The following is an 18509-nucleotide window of genomic DNA, read 5'->3' as shown; positions in this document are numbered from 1 at the left end:
AATAATAAAGTATAAACTTTAAAACAGACATAAAATAAGACGATGATTGACACATTAGACAGAAGTAAAACGGAACGTCATTGGTAACGAAATAAAGTGATTTAAAAAGCGGATATCAGAAATCAGAAATCGGAATTTGATTACTTTGTAATAAAATAAATGTTATTATAACAAAACAAACGAAATGTTGATATCAGATGGTATAAATCATGGCAAATTACAATCAATAATAGTTGGCGAATTAAAAAAAGCGGGATTAAAACATCGTCTCAAAAAGATTATATCAAAAAATGTCAAAGTAAGTTTTCTTCTCAAATGTACTTAATTAATTGTGTATACAAGTGTCGAATATAACATTTCTTATCTATTTCTAGGATCATAAAACAGTGTTTGGAGCACCTTTAGTTAAAGTTCCATCATGTAGTGTGATTTGTTGTGGAAGCACTTTGTGTATTCCCACTGTTGTCAGTGAAATGTCTTCAGTATTGCGAAAGAATGCCCATATCGAAGGCCTCTTTAGAAAAGCAGGATCTCAAACCCGTCAAAAAGATATTAAGGTAAATAAACATAACATATATTCTATAAATATAACTTTGTAGAGGATACATTTGTTTTCAACTAAGCATTTGGTTTTAGCGGTTGCTTGACGCTGGTGGTTGTGTATCAGAGGGACATCATCCAATCGATGTGGCGAGTGTGTTAAAACTCTACCTCCGATGCTTGCCAGAACCTCTGATTAGTGCTGAAGTGCAAGATCTGCTTTTGCGATGTAGATTAACAGCCGGCGAAGATAGTTTGAAATCTACTTTAAATACACTATTACTTTTACCAGTACTACATGTTCACCTTTTGCATTATGTGATGGAGGTATACAATCTTTTACAAATATGTTTGAAAAAAAATTAACTAGTTATACATTTAATTCAAAATAAATGTCATAATTTCAGTTATTAAATTATATAGCATCGAGGCATAAAGATAACTTAATGGACTCTTCAAATCTAGCAATAGTACTAGCACCAAGTATCATGCCTTTACCAGCTGCATCTTCTGCACAACGATTGGAACATCATGTAGCCCTAGTCAAGGTAAAGGTGTTATAACTGTATTTACTATGAAAAATACCATATTAGTAGGTACAAAGTCAGTTCAATGTTCAGTCAGTCAGTAAGTTAGTCAACTTACTGACTGATTTATTGACTGTTCTGTAAGTAAAAATAAAAAAAATCCATGACCACTACACCAGCCACTCCATCAAACTCAATCAGTATACTCCCAATGACTTAACAAAAATAGTTGAACTAGCTTTATGTCAAATCTGATTTATCTTGAATATTATTTTTGAAAATGTGTAGTAAATTTGAAACTGTAACAACAATTTAAAATTAGTGACAACATTTATTTATTTTCTAACAAATAATTAAATTTTGCAATGGACAATTCTTTTAAAGAAAAATTTCAACTATAAACAATTTAGTCACCCTCCATTATCATCACATTTTAGGGGTGTGTTTTTATGTGTTAGGAATAAAAAGTTAAGTTATGTCCTTTCCTTGGGATTCAAGCATTTATCATGCCAAATTTCATAAAAAAAATTGTTTTGTTCTGGTCTTTCACTTTTGTTGTAGTAGTTGTAATAGTAATTATATACTTTCATTAGCATGTAGTGTTTACTTTTAATTAATTTTACATAATCTACGTACGCATAATTTTATATTTATGTTAGAATGAAAAATGTAAAAATCGCTAGCAAACACAATAAATAAATAAAAGATAGTACAATGGTGTAGCCATAAAATAGAAAAAAACAGACATTTATAATATTAGTATTGATAGTTTACTTTAAATAGTTTCACTGTGTAATGTTATCTCTTTTTTATATTTTAGATATTTATAGATAACTCCAAGCACATAGGACTTCTAACAGACGATCTAATGACAAAACTTGATGATGATTCCGATGTCAGTCAATCAAGAAGAAAAAAAAGGAGAAGTGGATCCCTTAATAGTAAGCTTACATACATTATATTGAAATATGTTTTATCAATTATGTTGCTATGTTGTTTAAAAATTAATTTTAAAGGATGTCTGTGTATAACTTTGTTAAAACTTATCATAAAGACTATGATGATAGCACACATTGAATTAAACAAACACTTCCAAACAACCATAATAAATTAATTTTTAATGTGGCCACATAAAGAATAAATAAATATTATTAATCTACTGTTAGTTGCTTAAATAAGGAAGGATTCCTTAAATTAAAAACTTATTCCAATTTTAGTCAAATTTGGTTCAGTGGTTTTACCCTGAAAGAGTTACACACAGACAGAGTTATGTTCGCATTTATAATGGTATTATAGGTGGCAATTTTTAATACTGAGTTATATAATATAATCCCACAAAAATAAAAAAGCTATACAATGTGTTTCTTTAGGAATGTTAAGCGGATTACGTAAAATGGTATCTGGTAATGTAACCACCCCAGCACTAGTCATGGAAAATGGTAAAACACCAGTGTTGAGTAAATCTGCAGCCAAAAGGAAATTTGATAATTATGAAGGACTTTCTATGAAAATAAAGTAAGTTGAATTATATGTATGTGTATTTTATAAAATTCCAAGCAATACTTAACAGTATTGAGCGAAAAAATTAAAGTTACTGTATCCTTTCCATTTTAAAAGCATGGCATACCTATGTATAAGTTTCATAATTATTTTTATCTAATCATAATTTAATTCATTATTAATTGCTATTAATATTTTTAATCAGTTTATTTTAATGTTACTCATTAAATTAATGTGTTACTTGTTAATTATTAAATAAGATAAAGTTATGTTGTAGAAAGAATAATATTTTATGGTCTCTAATTCAAATTATTGTTTTACAGGAAAGAAATTAGAAAGGAACTTCCTCAGAAAGAATTATCATTTACTCCAATGAAAATGTATGTCCTTATTATTATTTTTATTAAATACCGTTCACAAACAATAAAATTTGTTCTTAATTCATAAATTTTTTTTTTTGACAGGGGTGTAACTGGCCGGAAGAGATTACGCCTAAGTTTTATGGATTCTAGAAGTACACCTGTTATAAATTCAGACTTTAAATCGCATAAAAATTCTGAAACAAGTATTAGTAGTGAAGACTTATTGACATCCTCAGAAAATTTGTTTAGTGCTCATGATACAATAGACTTATCTCCAGACATGAAAGAAATTGACAAAGACTATGTAAGAATATCAAAGCAGGAGTATGAAGAAATAAAAAATAGAGTATCAGCAATAGAAAATAGATTGTCGAGGGAGTTTACTGATGTCATACCAAGAGTCCAGCCATTGCAGCAAGTGCAAAATGTTTATGAGCAAACATTAGAAGATGTCGCCATGTTGAATTGTCCAACTTCAGAGCATTTAGCACGTCGACTTAGCAAAGAGTTAAAAATCAGGCCCAAAGAACAAGCCAAAATCATTCGTTCACCAAGTGCAAGAAAGATAGGTACAATTCGACGTCGTTCCAAAGAAAATCTGACTAAAATAGTGAGGCATAAATCCTGGAATGCCTCTTCACAATCGCAACCTCATCATAATACTGATAGGTTTTATCCATACATAGGATTAATTAGGAGAGAGCGAGTAAACACAGCCAATTCAAATCAAGTACCCATAAAAAGTCAAAACTTAGTTTCCGAATGGGATGGCTCATTATCAGAGAATTCAATGAATAATCTGTCTGATTCTAGTCTGAAATATCATCAAAGAAAAAGAATAAGTCTCGCCCCTGATTTTAATTTAAATAAAACTATTGGTAAAGATAAGTCGCGTCGATCACTTAATATAACAATAAACAATAGCTGGGATGGAACAGGACCAGAAAATTCATTAAATAATTCAATCAATCACAAAGCGAAATCAAGGTACTCATCACAGTTTGAATGTTATCAAGATATTAAAAACCCTAATCAAATAAATAAAGATATTTCATCGAATTCTAAACAAAAATGGCGAAACGCTGCAGCATTCTTCATGAATAAAACGGGTGAATTAGAAACAAGCGGACAAAGTGGAAGACCTTCAGTAAACAAATTAAGGCGACAAAATGCAGGAGCTGTTCTTGCAAAAGCCAAGATGTTTGAATCTAGCTCAGACAAATCATCTGATCGAAATGAGAAATCAATGCATACAGGTTTTGCAAGAAAACCTAGAGTAAGCCAACAACAAATAAAAGCACAAAAAATTGCCACTAATTCTAAATCGAAACTTCAATCTTGTGCTAGAGATGAAGTGGAAACTAGTCCAGCTTACAAATCTAAAAGGAATTCTAATGATTTTGGGTCATCTACCACATATCGCCCTTCAGTTTCTCATAACAAAGAGGACATCAATAATATGCGACAGAATAGAAAAATAACACCCGTTAAAAAAGTGGTGTCACCACAATACAACTTATTAAAAACACCACAGGCCCCTGCTTTAAAAAAATCATTATGCACCCCTCGAAACTTACGAACACCTGCGTCAGCCAGTGAACTAAAAAGAAACAATATCCCAATGAAGGCAGTGCATATTTCTCCAAGAAGATCACCCCGTCAGAAGCAACGTGCATACAATTAATTGGTTTATAGTATTTTGAATAAGTCTGTTACATATATTGCGGCTTATTACTTAAAATAGCATAAAGTCTAAATGATTTAATTATTAGCAATTTGTAATTAAAATAAATGTATTTTTGTATATACTTGAGTGTTTAATTTGAAATATATGCTTTTAATGTCTTATGAATACTTTTTGCGAAAGGTTTTATTTAGATAACAGCTCTATGAGAGTAAGTTGAACTTATACAATGATCTGCAGTAATATCAATATTATAATCTGCATACTGGTAAAACGACCCGGTATAAGTATCTTAATATTTTTATACCTTAAATGTTTGTAATTCTACACTACATAGAACCATTACATCAATGAATAAAAGTTATTCATTTATCATACAGGAAATAATAGATTACTATATTTACAAAACTCCCACATTACAACGAATGGCGTCGCAATATCATAATTATCCTTCTGGGTGCCTTAGTTACAGAAAAAGAAATTAATATCCTATCCATAAAAGTGACTTTATCTGCAATATTTGGTAGGGACAAAACTTCATCGAAACACACGACATGCTCGTGACGTTTTGCATTAGACTAGCGACGCCATTGTACATGGAAACGCATATATACATTTATTCTTTGTATATAATATATCTAAATACGTTAAATCATTCAAATCACTGTGTATTTAAGAAGTATTTCAATTAATATCTTTAAAGTTTGTGAAGTCATAATAAAAAATATATAATATTGATCGATGATATAAGTGTCAGAACGAAACTGATGTTAGTAAATTCAATTAACAAATAATATTATTAATGTTTGTGTCTGTTTATTTTGGCTAATCTCTGTAACGGCTGTACCGATTTTGATGGGACTTACAATGGCAGAGAGCTGATGTAATAGGGAGTGTCTTAGGCTACAATGACTTGACTTTTTTGTTAAATTCAAACGCACAGGAAGTAGCGAACACAGCTTTTAATAATTAATTATACCTGATGTTAGGAAGGGTCATTTAAAAAAAACTAAAGGAAGTAAATAAAATTCCGGTGTATAATATTATATGATGTATATCACGGCTTTTACAGTGGTATTTTCAGGTATAAACAAAATATTATCCAGTTTTAAATTCAATAAATTAAGAACATACTGACAATTCAATAAATAACAATTTCACATTCAATTCAATTATATAAAGCGTCGGCGCCACAATAATTTTGATGTTACAATAAGTCTTATTATTTCTGTATGTTGTGAACTAAAATATTTCTCTTACACATTTAGCGATGATCACAGATTGAGGATTATAAAAAAGCAGATTCAGAACATACCGTGCTATGGAGACGATTTAACGATTCGAAACTTGCAATAGTGATTACAGAGTAATTTAGATTTTCATTATAGCTTATTGGCTAACTTATCACTATCAGCACTCCGGCCGCTCACGTGCGGCGTCCAGTTTCCTAGCATTGCTTGTCGATCGATATCAATACCACATTTAAATTAACAATATAATAAAATATCAATTGTACCTAAGATCTTTTCCAATTAAATACGCACATTCGTTCTTAATTTGCATTTTATTATACACTAATGAGCCGAAAACACGGCTTATGATATCTCTGGAACTACATTATGACTCATAGGCGACTGCACTACAAGCGACAGCGCGATGATCTTCTGAGCATAACGTACGTAATTCATAATAATTAAACATACATGTTGTGATCAATAATAAAAATATAATGATACAAATACATTAATTACTACATTTTCGATTATTGTGAGACATAAATATTTACAAAGCGCGACAGGAGCGCCAAAAAAAGTTAGGCGAGGCGGACTCCTAATCGAGAGATAATAAACGACGCCGGGACACTCGGCCGGGCTCGACGCAAACCCACTGACGCGGACGTCTCGACTTCCTCCCGACTAACAGGAAATTAACTGGTACGAATATCTTTACTAACTAAAACACGAACAATCAACCCTAAACATCAGGAGAGCTAAAGAATAAGTTGCTCCTATAAAAATGAAATCGTATCGTCAAATAGTTAAAAAATACTTAAAAGGCTATTTATAATACAATTAGCTAACCTGACTGCCACAGTCGCTGGATCGAATCAGTTACGTAACTAAACAAAATATCGACTTTCTTGCGATAAATAAAATGTCAATCTTCCTCATGATTATATAACCGTAGACATTACAATATAAGGCTATTAGTATATCTTATAAAACAAATAATATTACTCTAAATATATAAATGTGACACGAAACGTGGGATGATTACAATTTGGGAATGCACGATTCTACACGACAAAATACATTATTAAGTACCGATGATAAAAAACGCCTCTACTTATACAAATAGCGTATCCGAAATCGTTTCGTCTATAAAGTACATCGATAGAATACATAATTGAACCGATTGATTACAAAGTCACATACGACGAAGAGGTAAACAGCGACTCAGGTGAATGTACGATGCGAAGTCAATAAAAATAGTCGGCTAGTGGAGGCAGGTCGCGGCGGGGGTCCGCGCGGGGTGCGGGGGGGGCGCTCAGTTCACCATGAGCGTGTGCGACTCCATGGGCGCGGCCGAGTCGTACAGCGTGTCCGTGTCCTGCGTCGGCTCGCCCTGCAGCTGGCATTGGTTCGACAGCGTGCCTGCGCCGCAGTCGCAGAAAAATCTGAAAATTCAAAAGTATTTTAGTTATCATAATAAGCATATAAATACTGCTGAGGATAACGAAAACAAATAATTATAGCAATTTCGAATTTATATAATGCTCTTAATAGATTTAAGAAATTCAGATTAATAAATATATTATAATCCACAAACTTACATAACAACAAAAATACAATTATACCAATTACAATCGATCGCAAAAAATGACGATTAGAATGTCAGCTAGTAATAATCGGTTCTTTGTATTGGAATATGTAAATTTAATGTATCGCGATTGGTATGTGATATTTTATTTACCTACGACTTACTGAATCAAAGACTTAAATAAAACAAAAAACTATAAAAATTAAGCTTACCTGTCATGGCGAATAAATTCCACATCATGTCCTGAATGGCATGTTTTAATGCAATTGACACAAATGGCATTACGATCTGTTGTGTTACAAGTCTGGCACCTAAAATATTACCAATAGTATTAGCTATTTAATACAAGAAACAAATTTTATTGTGCGATATAATAATAATAAAAAAAATGTATTTTACCTATAAAAATCATGCATGGGGAAAGAAGTATATGAGGAAATTTTGTAGAGACACTGTCCGCCGCCGACCGCTTTCTCGACTGCGTCTTGATTACTAAAGATTTTGTTGCCCCGCACTAACGGAGACACTCCTGAAGCTAAACATAGCCCTGAAATTAATAAAAAATTCGTTACATTTGCTATTTTATCTCGTCTTTATTATAAAATACTTGTAGAAACAACTAGTTCCAAGGTAATACATTACGTTTGATAATGTATATTGAATGTTTCTTACCTCCAAACCTATTATTAAATATTTGATTGTGCTCTAATGTGGCTGTGGCATTGTTGGTGATCTCGACGCCGGCGGCCAGACCATCAAAGATGCGGTTACGCCGCAGTACGGGATGACTCTGTGTTGAGATCAACACCCCGGCCTGAGCATTGCGGAATATGTCGTTTTCTTCCAACACACCCTGGAAATAGTTAAAAAATTGTCATTAAAATATATAATTTTTAAAAACTTAACACAGTAGTGATGCTGGTCAGTTTCTATTTTTGAATACGTTATAATTAAATTCTTCACTGAACTTCATAAAACCAGGCTATTACTCTGTGACATGCATAAATTTAGGAATTTATCGATTTCTATTTAAAATACGCAAGTAGAATATAAACCTTGCCACCATTAAAAATGCATATGCCCCCATCTCTGCCATCAAAAATCTTGTTTCTCTTGAGTGTGGGGTTTGAATCAGTCTTTATCCACACACCGGCCATGGCATTATCGAAGATTTCATTCTGCTCGAGTATTCCTAATCCGCCGTTGTACACGAGAACGCCGCCGTTTTGACCGCCCCATATCTTGTTGCCACGGATCACGGGATTGCTGCCGGTCCTTATTTGAACTCCCGAGTACAAGTGATTGAATATATCATTATCTTCTAATTTTCCGTGACCATTGTCGTAGAAGTACACGCCGACCTATAAATATATAACACTCGTAGAGCATTCTTTATAGTTGGTTAAGCAAGGTTATATTTACGCAAGTTTTTAAATGTTACATATATAATGAACTAATAATTTGGTATCACAGATAAATTTACATGCACTACTAATTGATTCAAAAATGTATACAATATATATAGTATAATACATTTCCAGTACAAAACTATGTGATGTCTTAGAGTATAACGTATATTTTTAATAACATTAATTACTACTAGTAATTAGATAATATGTAGAAAATTGTATTTAAATTGTTTAATTTTTACGAACCTGTTTTCCCGAGTGTATGCGGTTGCGTCGCAGCACGGGCGTGGAGCCGGTCGTGATCCAGACTCCGGCGAGCGTGTTGGCATAAACTTCATTTTCTTCGATTAAACCTTGACCCTTTTCGTGTACATAGATGCCGCCATGCTGTCCATGGTGAATCTTATTGTGCCTAACTATAGGATCACTGTTTGTGCGAATCTATGGATTACAATTTAAAAACATAATCATCAATACAATTGGTACATTTATTTATTTTATGAATACGGTACTTTTGTTGGATTGGATGAATTTAATTTTTAGTTAACTTGGCCAATTCTTCAGACTATTACTACAATTATTACAATAATTGTAATTAAAAACGATTTTACCTCCTTTTTTTATAGTAAAATATTTATTCATTGACATGGGAATGTTTTCGTCATAAAAATATGATTACATAATATAGCGAAATTTTTTTTTAACGCCATGACTTCATGTCCTGAAGAAGGTGGTGAATTGGAAAAAAAATTGTAAGTTGTTAAACCAAAATTATTGAAACACACACTATCTTATTTTCTTATATCTGTTATGATAGTTAATGATGCCTACTAAGATATTTATAATGCTTTTTGAGATTTTATTTGCACATTTCAAGTTACTTATAAATGGTGCTGTGAGGTATGGTATAAAGTATAAACATTTTAAGTTGGTGTAATACTTCTTTAGTTAAGTTTGAGTGAAATATTACATTACAAAAAATGATTTAACAATAAAAGTTCTACAGCCAAACCAGAAATTGTTTTTCAATAAAATGATTTTCTATGATTTGGGTATGATGTAAAATTTAAAATATTGAAACAAGTTTGTGGTAAATGTTATCGAAACTTACCTGTATGCCAGCTAATGCGTTTCCATAAATATTATTGTGTTCAATCAATCCGCGACCCTCTCCAAATATATACACGCCTCCCTGATGACCATTATAAATCTCATTGCGGCGGATGGTGGGATTGCTGTTGGACGTGATCCACACGCCCGCAAAGTTGTTCGAGTGTATCTTATTATCTATAAACTGGCCGAGACCGGACTCGTGGACGTATATGCCACCAGTCTGTCCGTGGTGGATTTCGCAATGTACAACGGTGGGATTTGCGCCGGCTTTGACTTCAAAACCAGCGATTCTGTTATTGTGGATATCGTTGGCTTCAAAATAGCCCTGCAAAAAATAGTATACAGATACAAATCACTGAATTAAAGGTACTCGAAGTTTAAATAAATTGCGAAAAAAACAATTATTTACGTTTAGTAAATTATAAATAATTGAACTCACCAATCCATTTTCAAACGTGAATATACCGACATCTCTGCCGTGGTGTATGTGGTTGCGACGCATGATGGGGTTGGCGAAGTTCTTAACCCAGATGCCGGCGAGCGCGTTGCGGGATATCTCGTTGTCCTGGTACGCGCCCTGCGCGTAGTCCGTCACGTACAAGCCCACGTTCTCGCAGTCGCTGATGTCGCAGTGCTTTATCACAGGGTTCGCGCCCGCGCCGCTCACGCACACGGCGGCTCCCACTGTTGGGAGGGGACGATTAGTGTTATTATGTAAACCTTCAATCATTTAGACGGTAAAAATCAACGCAGCCCTGCCCATAGCTTATTCAAATCATAGAAACAGAAAAGACAAATAAACAACTTTCATGAATAAGGTAAAAGAATTAAATGTCAGCTAAGTTATATGTAAGATGTGTTTATCTTTATTACTTCTTTGATTCAAATATAGTTAAATAAACTAAACATATCACATGTTTATTCAAGGTCAAAGTTGTTTATTTACCTTTTCTGTTCTTTTGATTGGAATAGACATTTTATATTATATTAAAATTAAAAGTGTTTTATGTAAAAGGGATTGGCCTTCAAATTTCTCAAATATTACTAAAATTAACATAATAACATTACAATAAACAATAACTAAAAACAATAACTATAAAAAACTAAAAATAATAATTGACATAGAAATTAATAACATTAAGTCCTTTATTATATTAAATTAAAATAAAATAATTAAATTAATATATATTAAATATGTACAATAAGTAAACTTACCCACACTAGCACTTCGTATAATACAATGATCAACGGTGGGAGAGCAATTATCGGACACTTCTAAGCAATAGTGCTTGTGGTGTTGCATTGTGCTGGTTGCGTCTGGGGAGAATTTGAGAGTCATATGGCCAGCATACGCGCGGTTCGCGCCTTCCGCGAACGTCAGCGTCGACTCTGCTTCACGTTCCAGGACAACTGACTCTGCAACGTTACCTGCAGCACAACCTGGAAAATACAATGTTTTTTACATTAATAATTGGAGTGTCCACGATGTAGGCGAATAATATCTAGTTCACACTGTAACTGCTTCCAGATGTTCGTCAGACAAAATTTTTGACACTTAGCTTTTTAATGAGGATATAACATAAGAAAAATCAAGCTGGGTATGTCGGCCAGTATTCGTGTACTGGCTTATATTACCACTTGGTGCTGTAAAAGAAGTGTAGTTGTGTAGTACGAAGCTTTACCCATATATGTTCCCTGGTCACTTCTGCAACACAGAAGTATGACGTTAAACTAAATGTGCATGGAAGAATATTTATTCAAAACTGCTTGTAAAGTCTAATTCAAGTTTTCAAGTTGCATCAAAATTTTATTATAGCAAACATTATTTTATGTATATTTCTTTGTGAAATATCAGTAACCAAGTATATATAAATTATACATTACAAAATTTAAACCTATGTCTCTTTAGTCCATTGATGTCTTATTGTTTGTTGTTTTAGTATTTTAATAACAGTTTGCATGAGTTTTGGTTTCAAATAACTTATTTTAAATGTATGAAATGAAACTGAAAAATAATACCATTATTTGTCGACGATATTTATCTATAAGAAGACTACCTATTTTACGTTTAATAAACCCCCAAAACTGGCATTTTAGTATTTTAGATCATTATTAATTTAAAATATTGCCGTAAACATCTTGTTGTCGTCTGTACATTTACAGACGACAACAAGAGAAGATTCTTCATTTCCATGGAGTATATATATGTGAGTCATCACGAATATCCTCACCAATGAGTTGCACGTCCGTGTCGATGGCGAGACACTCCTCCTGGTAGAGGCCGGCGTGCACGAAGAGCAGCGCGGGCGCGGGCGCGGAGGCGGGCGCGGGCGCGGGGGCGGGCGCGCGCCGGCACGAGCACGCCGCCGCGCCGCACGAGCACGTGCACGCGCACGCACTCGACGAGCCGCTCGACGTCGACGTGCTGCCGCCTCGCTCCTCCACGTACTCGAGAGCCGCCTGGTTTACAATTACGTATAATTTTAAATACCATTACGAAAAATTGAATATTTCAGATTTAATATAAACAAACGAGTCACATAATTGACGACCTCCGTGGTCGAGTGGCGTGTACACCGGTTTTCATGGGTACCCCACTCCGAGGTCCCGGGTTCGATTCCCGGCCGAGTCGATGTAGATTATCATTAATTTTCTATGTTGTCTTGGGTCTGGTTGTTTGTGGTACCGTCGTTACTTCTGATTTCCCATAAAACAAGTGCTTTGGCTACTTACATTGGGATCAGAGTAATGTATGTGATGTTGTCTCATATTTCTTTATTATTATTTATTAATTGAACTAACCCTAATAGTGTTAAAATATTTGATACGCGAGTCCTTCTTGGGGCGAAAGTTAGGGCGCACGTGTATGCCATAGTAGAGCTGCCGGAAGCTCTCCTTCCAAGGATTGTCGGCTTCGCACTCGTCCGCAGCCACGAACTCGAACTGGCACGGCGCGGGATGCATCAACGGAGTGTCGTATTCGAAAACCGATTGATATAAACTTTTCCTGTTCAAAAATTTTAAACAGATTTCAGTGACGAATAAAAGTTTTCAATACTATTATGACATATTTACACTAAATGTTTTTTTTGCCATAGAAGTAAATATACATATCTAAAGACGGGAATGATTTAGTTAATACTTTTTGTCTAATACAAATTAAATTATCGTTTAACTATAATGTATAGTGAACTCTCATAACTCGAAACTTCTTGGCAAGTCTCTAGTATCACACGTTTAACTAAATAGATTGGATGGTCCAATTACACATTATATTGTGACATTTGGTGTGAGGTTTTTACAATAATATATTGACCACTACCTATAATTTATTTAATAAAATTTGTTGTTCATTTATATATGTGTTAAGTTGACATATATTATGGTAATGTATATTTCATTATAAAGTCAATATAATTCAAGATTCCTATTGAAGTAGATAAACACAAAAGGACACTACCATAATGAATGGTTCATTACATCATGTGCTTAAAATTAGAATTATATTTTGGATTAAGTATAATAAAAGGCATTAAAAGTCAACTATCATTATATATAGGATTTCATACATAATTAATATTAGTTGTTATTGATAATATCATCCATCAGCAGCAGCTCTTTTTTTTTATTACGAGTAGGCCATAACCGTTATTTCTATAAGGCACATATTACATGCAACCTCAATACTAACAAACATTTTTTATAGAGACACTTGACACTTTTAGATTATTTCACTTCTATTACCTTATCATAAAGCCAATTACAATTAAATAAGTAAGCATAACAACTAACCACAATTCTGTATCGTTGGCGATTGTGTTGAATCGCTTGCAGACTTGTGCGACGCGGCAGAGATCGCGTTCGGTGAGATGAGACAGGATGCAGAGGAGCACCTCGTCCGGCAGCTCGTACTGAAGGTACTGCGAGACATTGCACACATCCACGCCCTGAGACAGTGATCTGTAACAAATATACTTTACATAAGAGTGAATATTTATAGCCAGATTAAAAACTCAGATATTTATTTTTTAATAAGTATCTGGAATAATACTTAGTAGTAATTATTTGACTAGTTTTTTTTCTAGAAGTACCCTAATTTATGCATATATCCAAGGTTAAGGATACATCTAATATATTTTAAATTTTACTATGAACGGTTTAGTAAAACTTATTCATGGTTAAAGTGAAGATGTAAGTGCTTGATCTTCTGTTTAGATTTTAAAAGCAAAACAACTATATTATTGGCTAAGCATTTAATAATTGCACGGGATAGATCAGAACCATTTGTTTGTAGAATTGATTCTGTTCATTTCTGTTTAAATGAAACTGTTTTTGGAATGACTGCAACTTCCATAAAACTTAACCAAAATCATTGTCAAATTTTATACCTCATAATGATATGTACACAATCTTAATGGGACTCAAAAAAAAGATCACAATATATAAATAAAGCAATACCCTAAGAAGTACTATATTATTTAAAAATAAATGTAACATATAAAACAAAACATAGTTATATAACAATAAAGAGATCACATCAAAATGCAATTAAAATTGTAACCTTGAAATTTTGATTGTGGAAAACTAATACATAAGGACTACATACATTTACGGAGATTTGATAGTTTAAATAACAAAAAGGTATTGCTATAATTCTTTTTTTTTTTATACAGAAAAAGCTGCATGAAAGTACTGGTTAGCTTTCTAGTCATAAATATGGATATTATCAATAATAGAACCTTAACTATATGTTATCCTAATAGCAGAGTAAATAGTCATGCCACAAGTGAAAGTGAGCCCAAACAAGAATATCTTGAGTTGTTTACAAATAACATATATTTAATATATATACTTAAAACTTGATAAACAACATATTCAAGTTGTACTAAGAATATTTTAGTGCAATAAGAATGTTTTGGGAATGCATTTATTAATTAATGATTAAATAACATGTATTATTTACATAGTAATATTTTGTGAGTGTGCATGTGCAATGCACACTCACAAAATATTATTTTGCCTGATTCATTTCAATAGAAATATTACTAAGAATGATGATAGATGATTATATGATATAAAATGTTCTCTATCTGTCTACCTACATTTAATTATAAACAAATTAGTATGCAGTAGTATTATAAAATTTGTATTATTTTAAATGCAAAATCAGTTTTTTTTTTAAATTTCAAATCCTATAAATTATCATAATTATATAAAATTAATTAAGGTACACATACGTCCTAGGCCTTTTCCTAGCTGGCAAGGAGCAGCTGCCCGATGGGCCCGGCTCATGGTACGCTGGCGGTGACTTCCGTCGCAAGTCGTAAGGACTGTGGTGACCAGCCGTGGTTGCGGCCGCTGCAGCCGGAACGGGTGGTGACCCACCTCCACCACTGCCACTCGGACCGGCACAGGCTGTAGCCGCCATCGCGCTCCCTGTCACGTTGTTAGGACACGGCACTGATTCACATGGCTCACCTGGAAATTGTTGGTGTAACTTTATAATTAAGAATAATAATTGAATTTTAATTAGATCACACAAGCAAAGCATTTAAAACCAGACTAATAGTAATTTACATTAGTTGTTTTATACAAATATGAAGTTTGTTTCATTTTATTGCAACTAGTCTGGAGTATAAACTAAAAAGGTCAAGGTAACTCCACTTTTCAAGGCAACTTTTAAGCTCAATACCTGTAAGAATTTGATTGTAGCTATGTCTATTTATACTAAGATCTTTTATGCGATTAGAAGAGAATATAAAATTAAATTGAAATACAATGCCAATTACTATGATATTTTTATGATTCATTATACATAAATATTAATTGTACCTAACATAAATCACTTATTTTTTAAAACAGTAAAATTACATAATTTATATACACCATCTAATCAATGTCAGAATTTGGATTTGTTAAATAAATATTTTGATATTGAGTAACATAACTACATGTAAAAAAACATTAAATCTTTTAATCTTAAATGTTACTTATTTATTTAAATAAAACAATAAAGTTACTACTTTGATTAAAAATCACATTCTAATTCTTACATATATCTGTACTTGTTTAAAAAACTAATGGCAAACAAATTTTATTTATTTTTTAATTTGCTTTTCTAAGAATTAAACTGTAATGTTACTAAAATCTTTATCTTTTAAAAAAGTCACTAGAGTATGTGGAGTAAGAGTGTTTAAAATATATCAAAACAACATTGGCAGCTTCAATAACTGTAACACTTTGAAATATTAATGTTTAATTAATTATTACTAACACATATATTATTTTGTAACTATTGACTCGGTCAGGTTACATAAAATAGATATATATAATGGCTAAATAAAAAAATAAAAAGATTTAATAAGGGTCACATAAACAATCACTGTAAATTTTGACCCATAGATACTGAAATTAATAAAAATTTTACAATCTATAGATATACTTGTATAGAAATAATTATTTTTCTGCCTGAGCATAATTTTGTTGAAACTGACATACTAGAATTACCTAGGATTAGTAATAGTATGATTATTTTATATAGATTATTGATAAATTAGTATAATAATGTGCTAAAATATCTTTTATCATTCTAATACCTATAAATTCCTTTGTCCAATACATCTGCTGTATTTTCTGTTATCTTCCTTGGTTCAAATAAGAACTCATTATTTATATATTTTATTTTCGCGATACATTTACTTTTTGATAATAAACACAAAGCTAAATCTTATCTTAGACAAAATTTTGATTGGCTGCCAAAGGCCTGACCTATTTTGTATACTTCAGCTCTAAAAGAATAACATTTTACAATCTAAATAAAAACAAGTTAACAACTGAAATCAGATCACATTTTTTGTAACTTTATATTTATTTATTATGAAATATGACTGTTACAGTACTTTATAAATTGTATGAATAATAGATGTTTTCATAATTTTTATACAGAAAATTGTTAGTAAAATCATTTAATCTTCTAGTAAAAATTGCTAGGAATAATTTTCTTGCAAATGCCTGTGGTTCATATTAGTTGTTTTTTTTTTTATTATTATTAATCATATAATGACATTAAGGCAAATAGCCCTTAGAGATATCATTAAAAAGCAAAAGGTTTTTCTTAAATAATATTAGTTTTATTTAATCATAAGTTATTTTGATTTGATTATGCTTCAAAGACTTTTGGACAAAGGATATGTACGTAGTAAAGGTATACCTCATCTGCTTGGACTTACTATACTGAGCTTTATTAGTCGTTTCAACAAAATAACAATAAACTTAAATATTTCATTGAAACTTTCCAGTTTAATTGTACTACTCAAAATCGTAATTACTAGAGAAATTGAATTTGATAATAAAGTTAATTGGAAACCGATTTGTATATAAATTAACATTATAGTATTCAAATTAAATGAAAAAAACACATGTTGTGTTGGTTATTGACCTACTGACCTTTAAAGTAGTAGGAGGACAAAAGTTCTTTTTTTTATATTTAATAAAAATTTAAATACCTACATTCATTTGAATTATACATACATACATATGTATTAAATAATCTCTTACATAAAATTACTTCAATGAAACATTGTTTTATATATGATTTTCAACATCTGCATTTAAGCACCTTTTGTTTACATATTGATTGACAAATTTAAAAACAATATATCAACCAGATATATGTATTTACTGTATTCAGTAGATGCATTAGTACTTATTTATTACATTTTTATCGAATTTAAAAACATTCAAATAAAACCCATCGTTTCCGAACAGCTGTTTCGTCATGCTGTATAAAATTAGTCTTCATCTACCAAATCAATACTCATATTGCGCAAAATGTCACTGAAATGCGCTATACAATATTATCGATGAGCAAAATTAAAAATTTGTAATGAATAAGTATACCGATCAACGTCAACTGCAATAATGATAAACGACATATATTTCGTTCATAAACTTAAAAGATCATTCGCGAAATAAGTAATGAAATCACAAATGCTTATGAGTTTTACAATGTTATCCGTGGGTAATATTATCACAAATGTAATAGCAAGCATTAATAACGTTACACATCTATGGAAATGTCGATAATGAGCCATTTGTAATACTTGGAGCGACATCAAACGACCCGGATAACTTACTCGACTGTGTTCTGGAAGGCAACGGTATTCGATGTCCACCTTTTCTTCGCGATCTACGGACGTAAGAACGCGAAGAGGAAAACGAGGCACTAGGCATTATTTCTTTTGCTTCTTATTTTCACTAAAATCCAGTCTAAACAAAGGAGACACCCGCACCAACACCGTCGGCCATTTTCTGTTTAGAATAGATTGGGGTACCGAAACAGGAAATCGAGAATATACCACATCAGTCACTGTTAGACAATAAATTAAATATTTCACAGATATTTCACTAATCACTGATAATAAATATAATAACTGTTAACTTATAAAAACATTATTTAACAAATTACACTAAAAATTAACACTACCCTAAAGAAAAGGGCGACTCTCTGTAAGAAAAATATGGCGGATTTCAGATTAACATGGCGGGGGCGATA

At 32.1% G+C, this 18509-nt stretch overlaps 2 protein-coding genes across 2 annotated transcripts; one reads left to right on the top strand and one right to left on the bottom strand.

Annotated features, from left to right (window-relative positions):
• The first annotated feature begins 54 nt into the window (after window positions 1-54).
• Window positions 55-4737, top strand: LOC124538663. Its single transcript, XM_047115797.1, has 8 exons — window positions 55-298; window positions 375-557; window positions 637-867; window positions 948-1088; window positions 1888-2008; window positions 2438-2582; window positions 2891-2947; window positions 3032-4737. Exons 1-8 carry the CDS (start codon window positions 185-187, stop codon window positions 4611-4613), a joined length of 2574 nt encoding a protein of 857 aa, XP_046971753.1. The 5' UTR covers window positions 55-184; the 3' UTR covers window positions 4614-4737.
• Window positions 4738-5649: 912 nt separating this feature from the next.
• LOC124538662 (F-box only protein 11) lies at window positions 5650-18504 on the bottom strand. The gene is made up of 14 exons (XM_047115796.1): window positions 18091-18504; window positions 15193-15433; window positions 13748-13915; window positions 12758-12962; window positions 12187-12415; window positions 11171-11395; window positions 10395-10639; window positions 9954-10280; window positions 9089-9283; window positions 8489-8794; window positions 8106-8286; window positions 7833-7980; window positions 7646-7744; window positions 5650-7290 (listed from the first exon to the last, which is right to left on the bottom strand). The coding sequence occupies exons 1-14, from the start codon at window positions 18185-18187 to the stop codon at window positions 7161-7163; spliced, it is 2796 nt and encodes a 931-aa protein (XP_046971752.1). The 5' UTR covers window positions 18188-18504; the 3' UTR covers window positions 5650-7160.
• Between the last annotated feature and the right edge of the window lie 5 nt (window positions 18505-18509).

This window comes from Vanessa cardui, chromosome 20, assembly GCF_905220365.1.
Source record: "Vanessa cardui chromosome 20, ilVanCard2.1, whole genome shotgun sequence".
Lineage (NCBI taxonomy): Eukaryota > Metazoa > Arthropoda > Insecta > Lepidoptera > Nymphalidae > Vanessa > Vanessa cardui.
The sequence above is the reverse complement of the archived record's forward strand: the minus strand, read 5'-3'. Positions and strand labels throughout refer to the sequence as shown.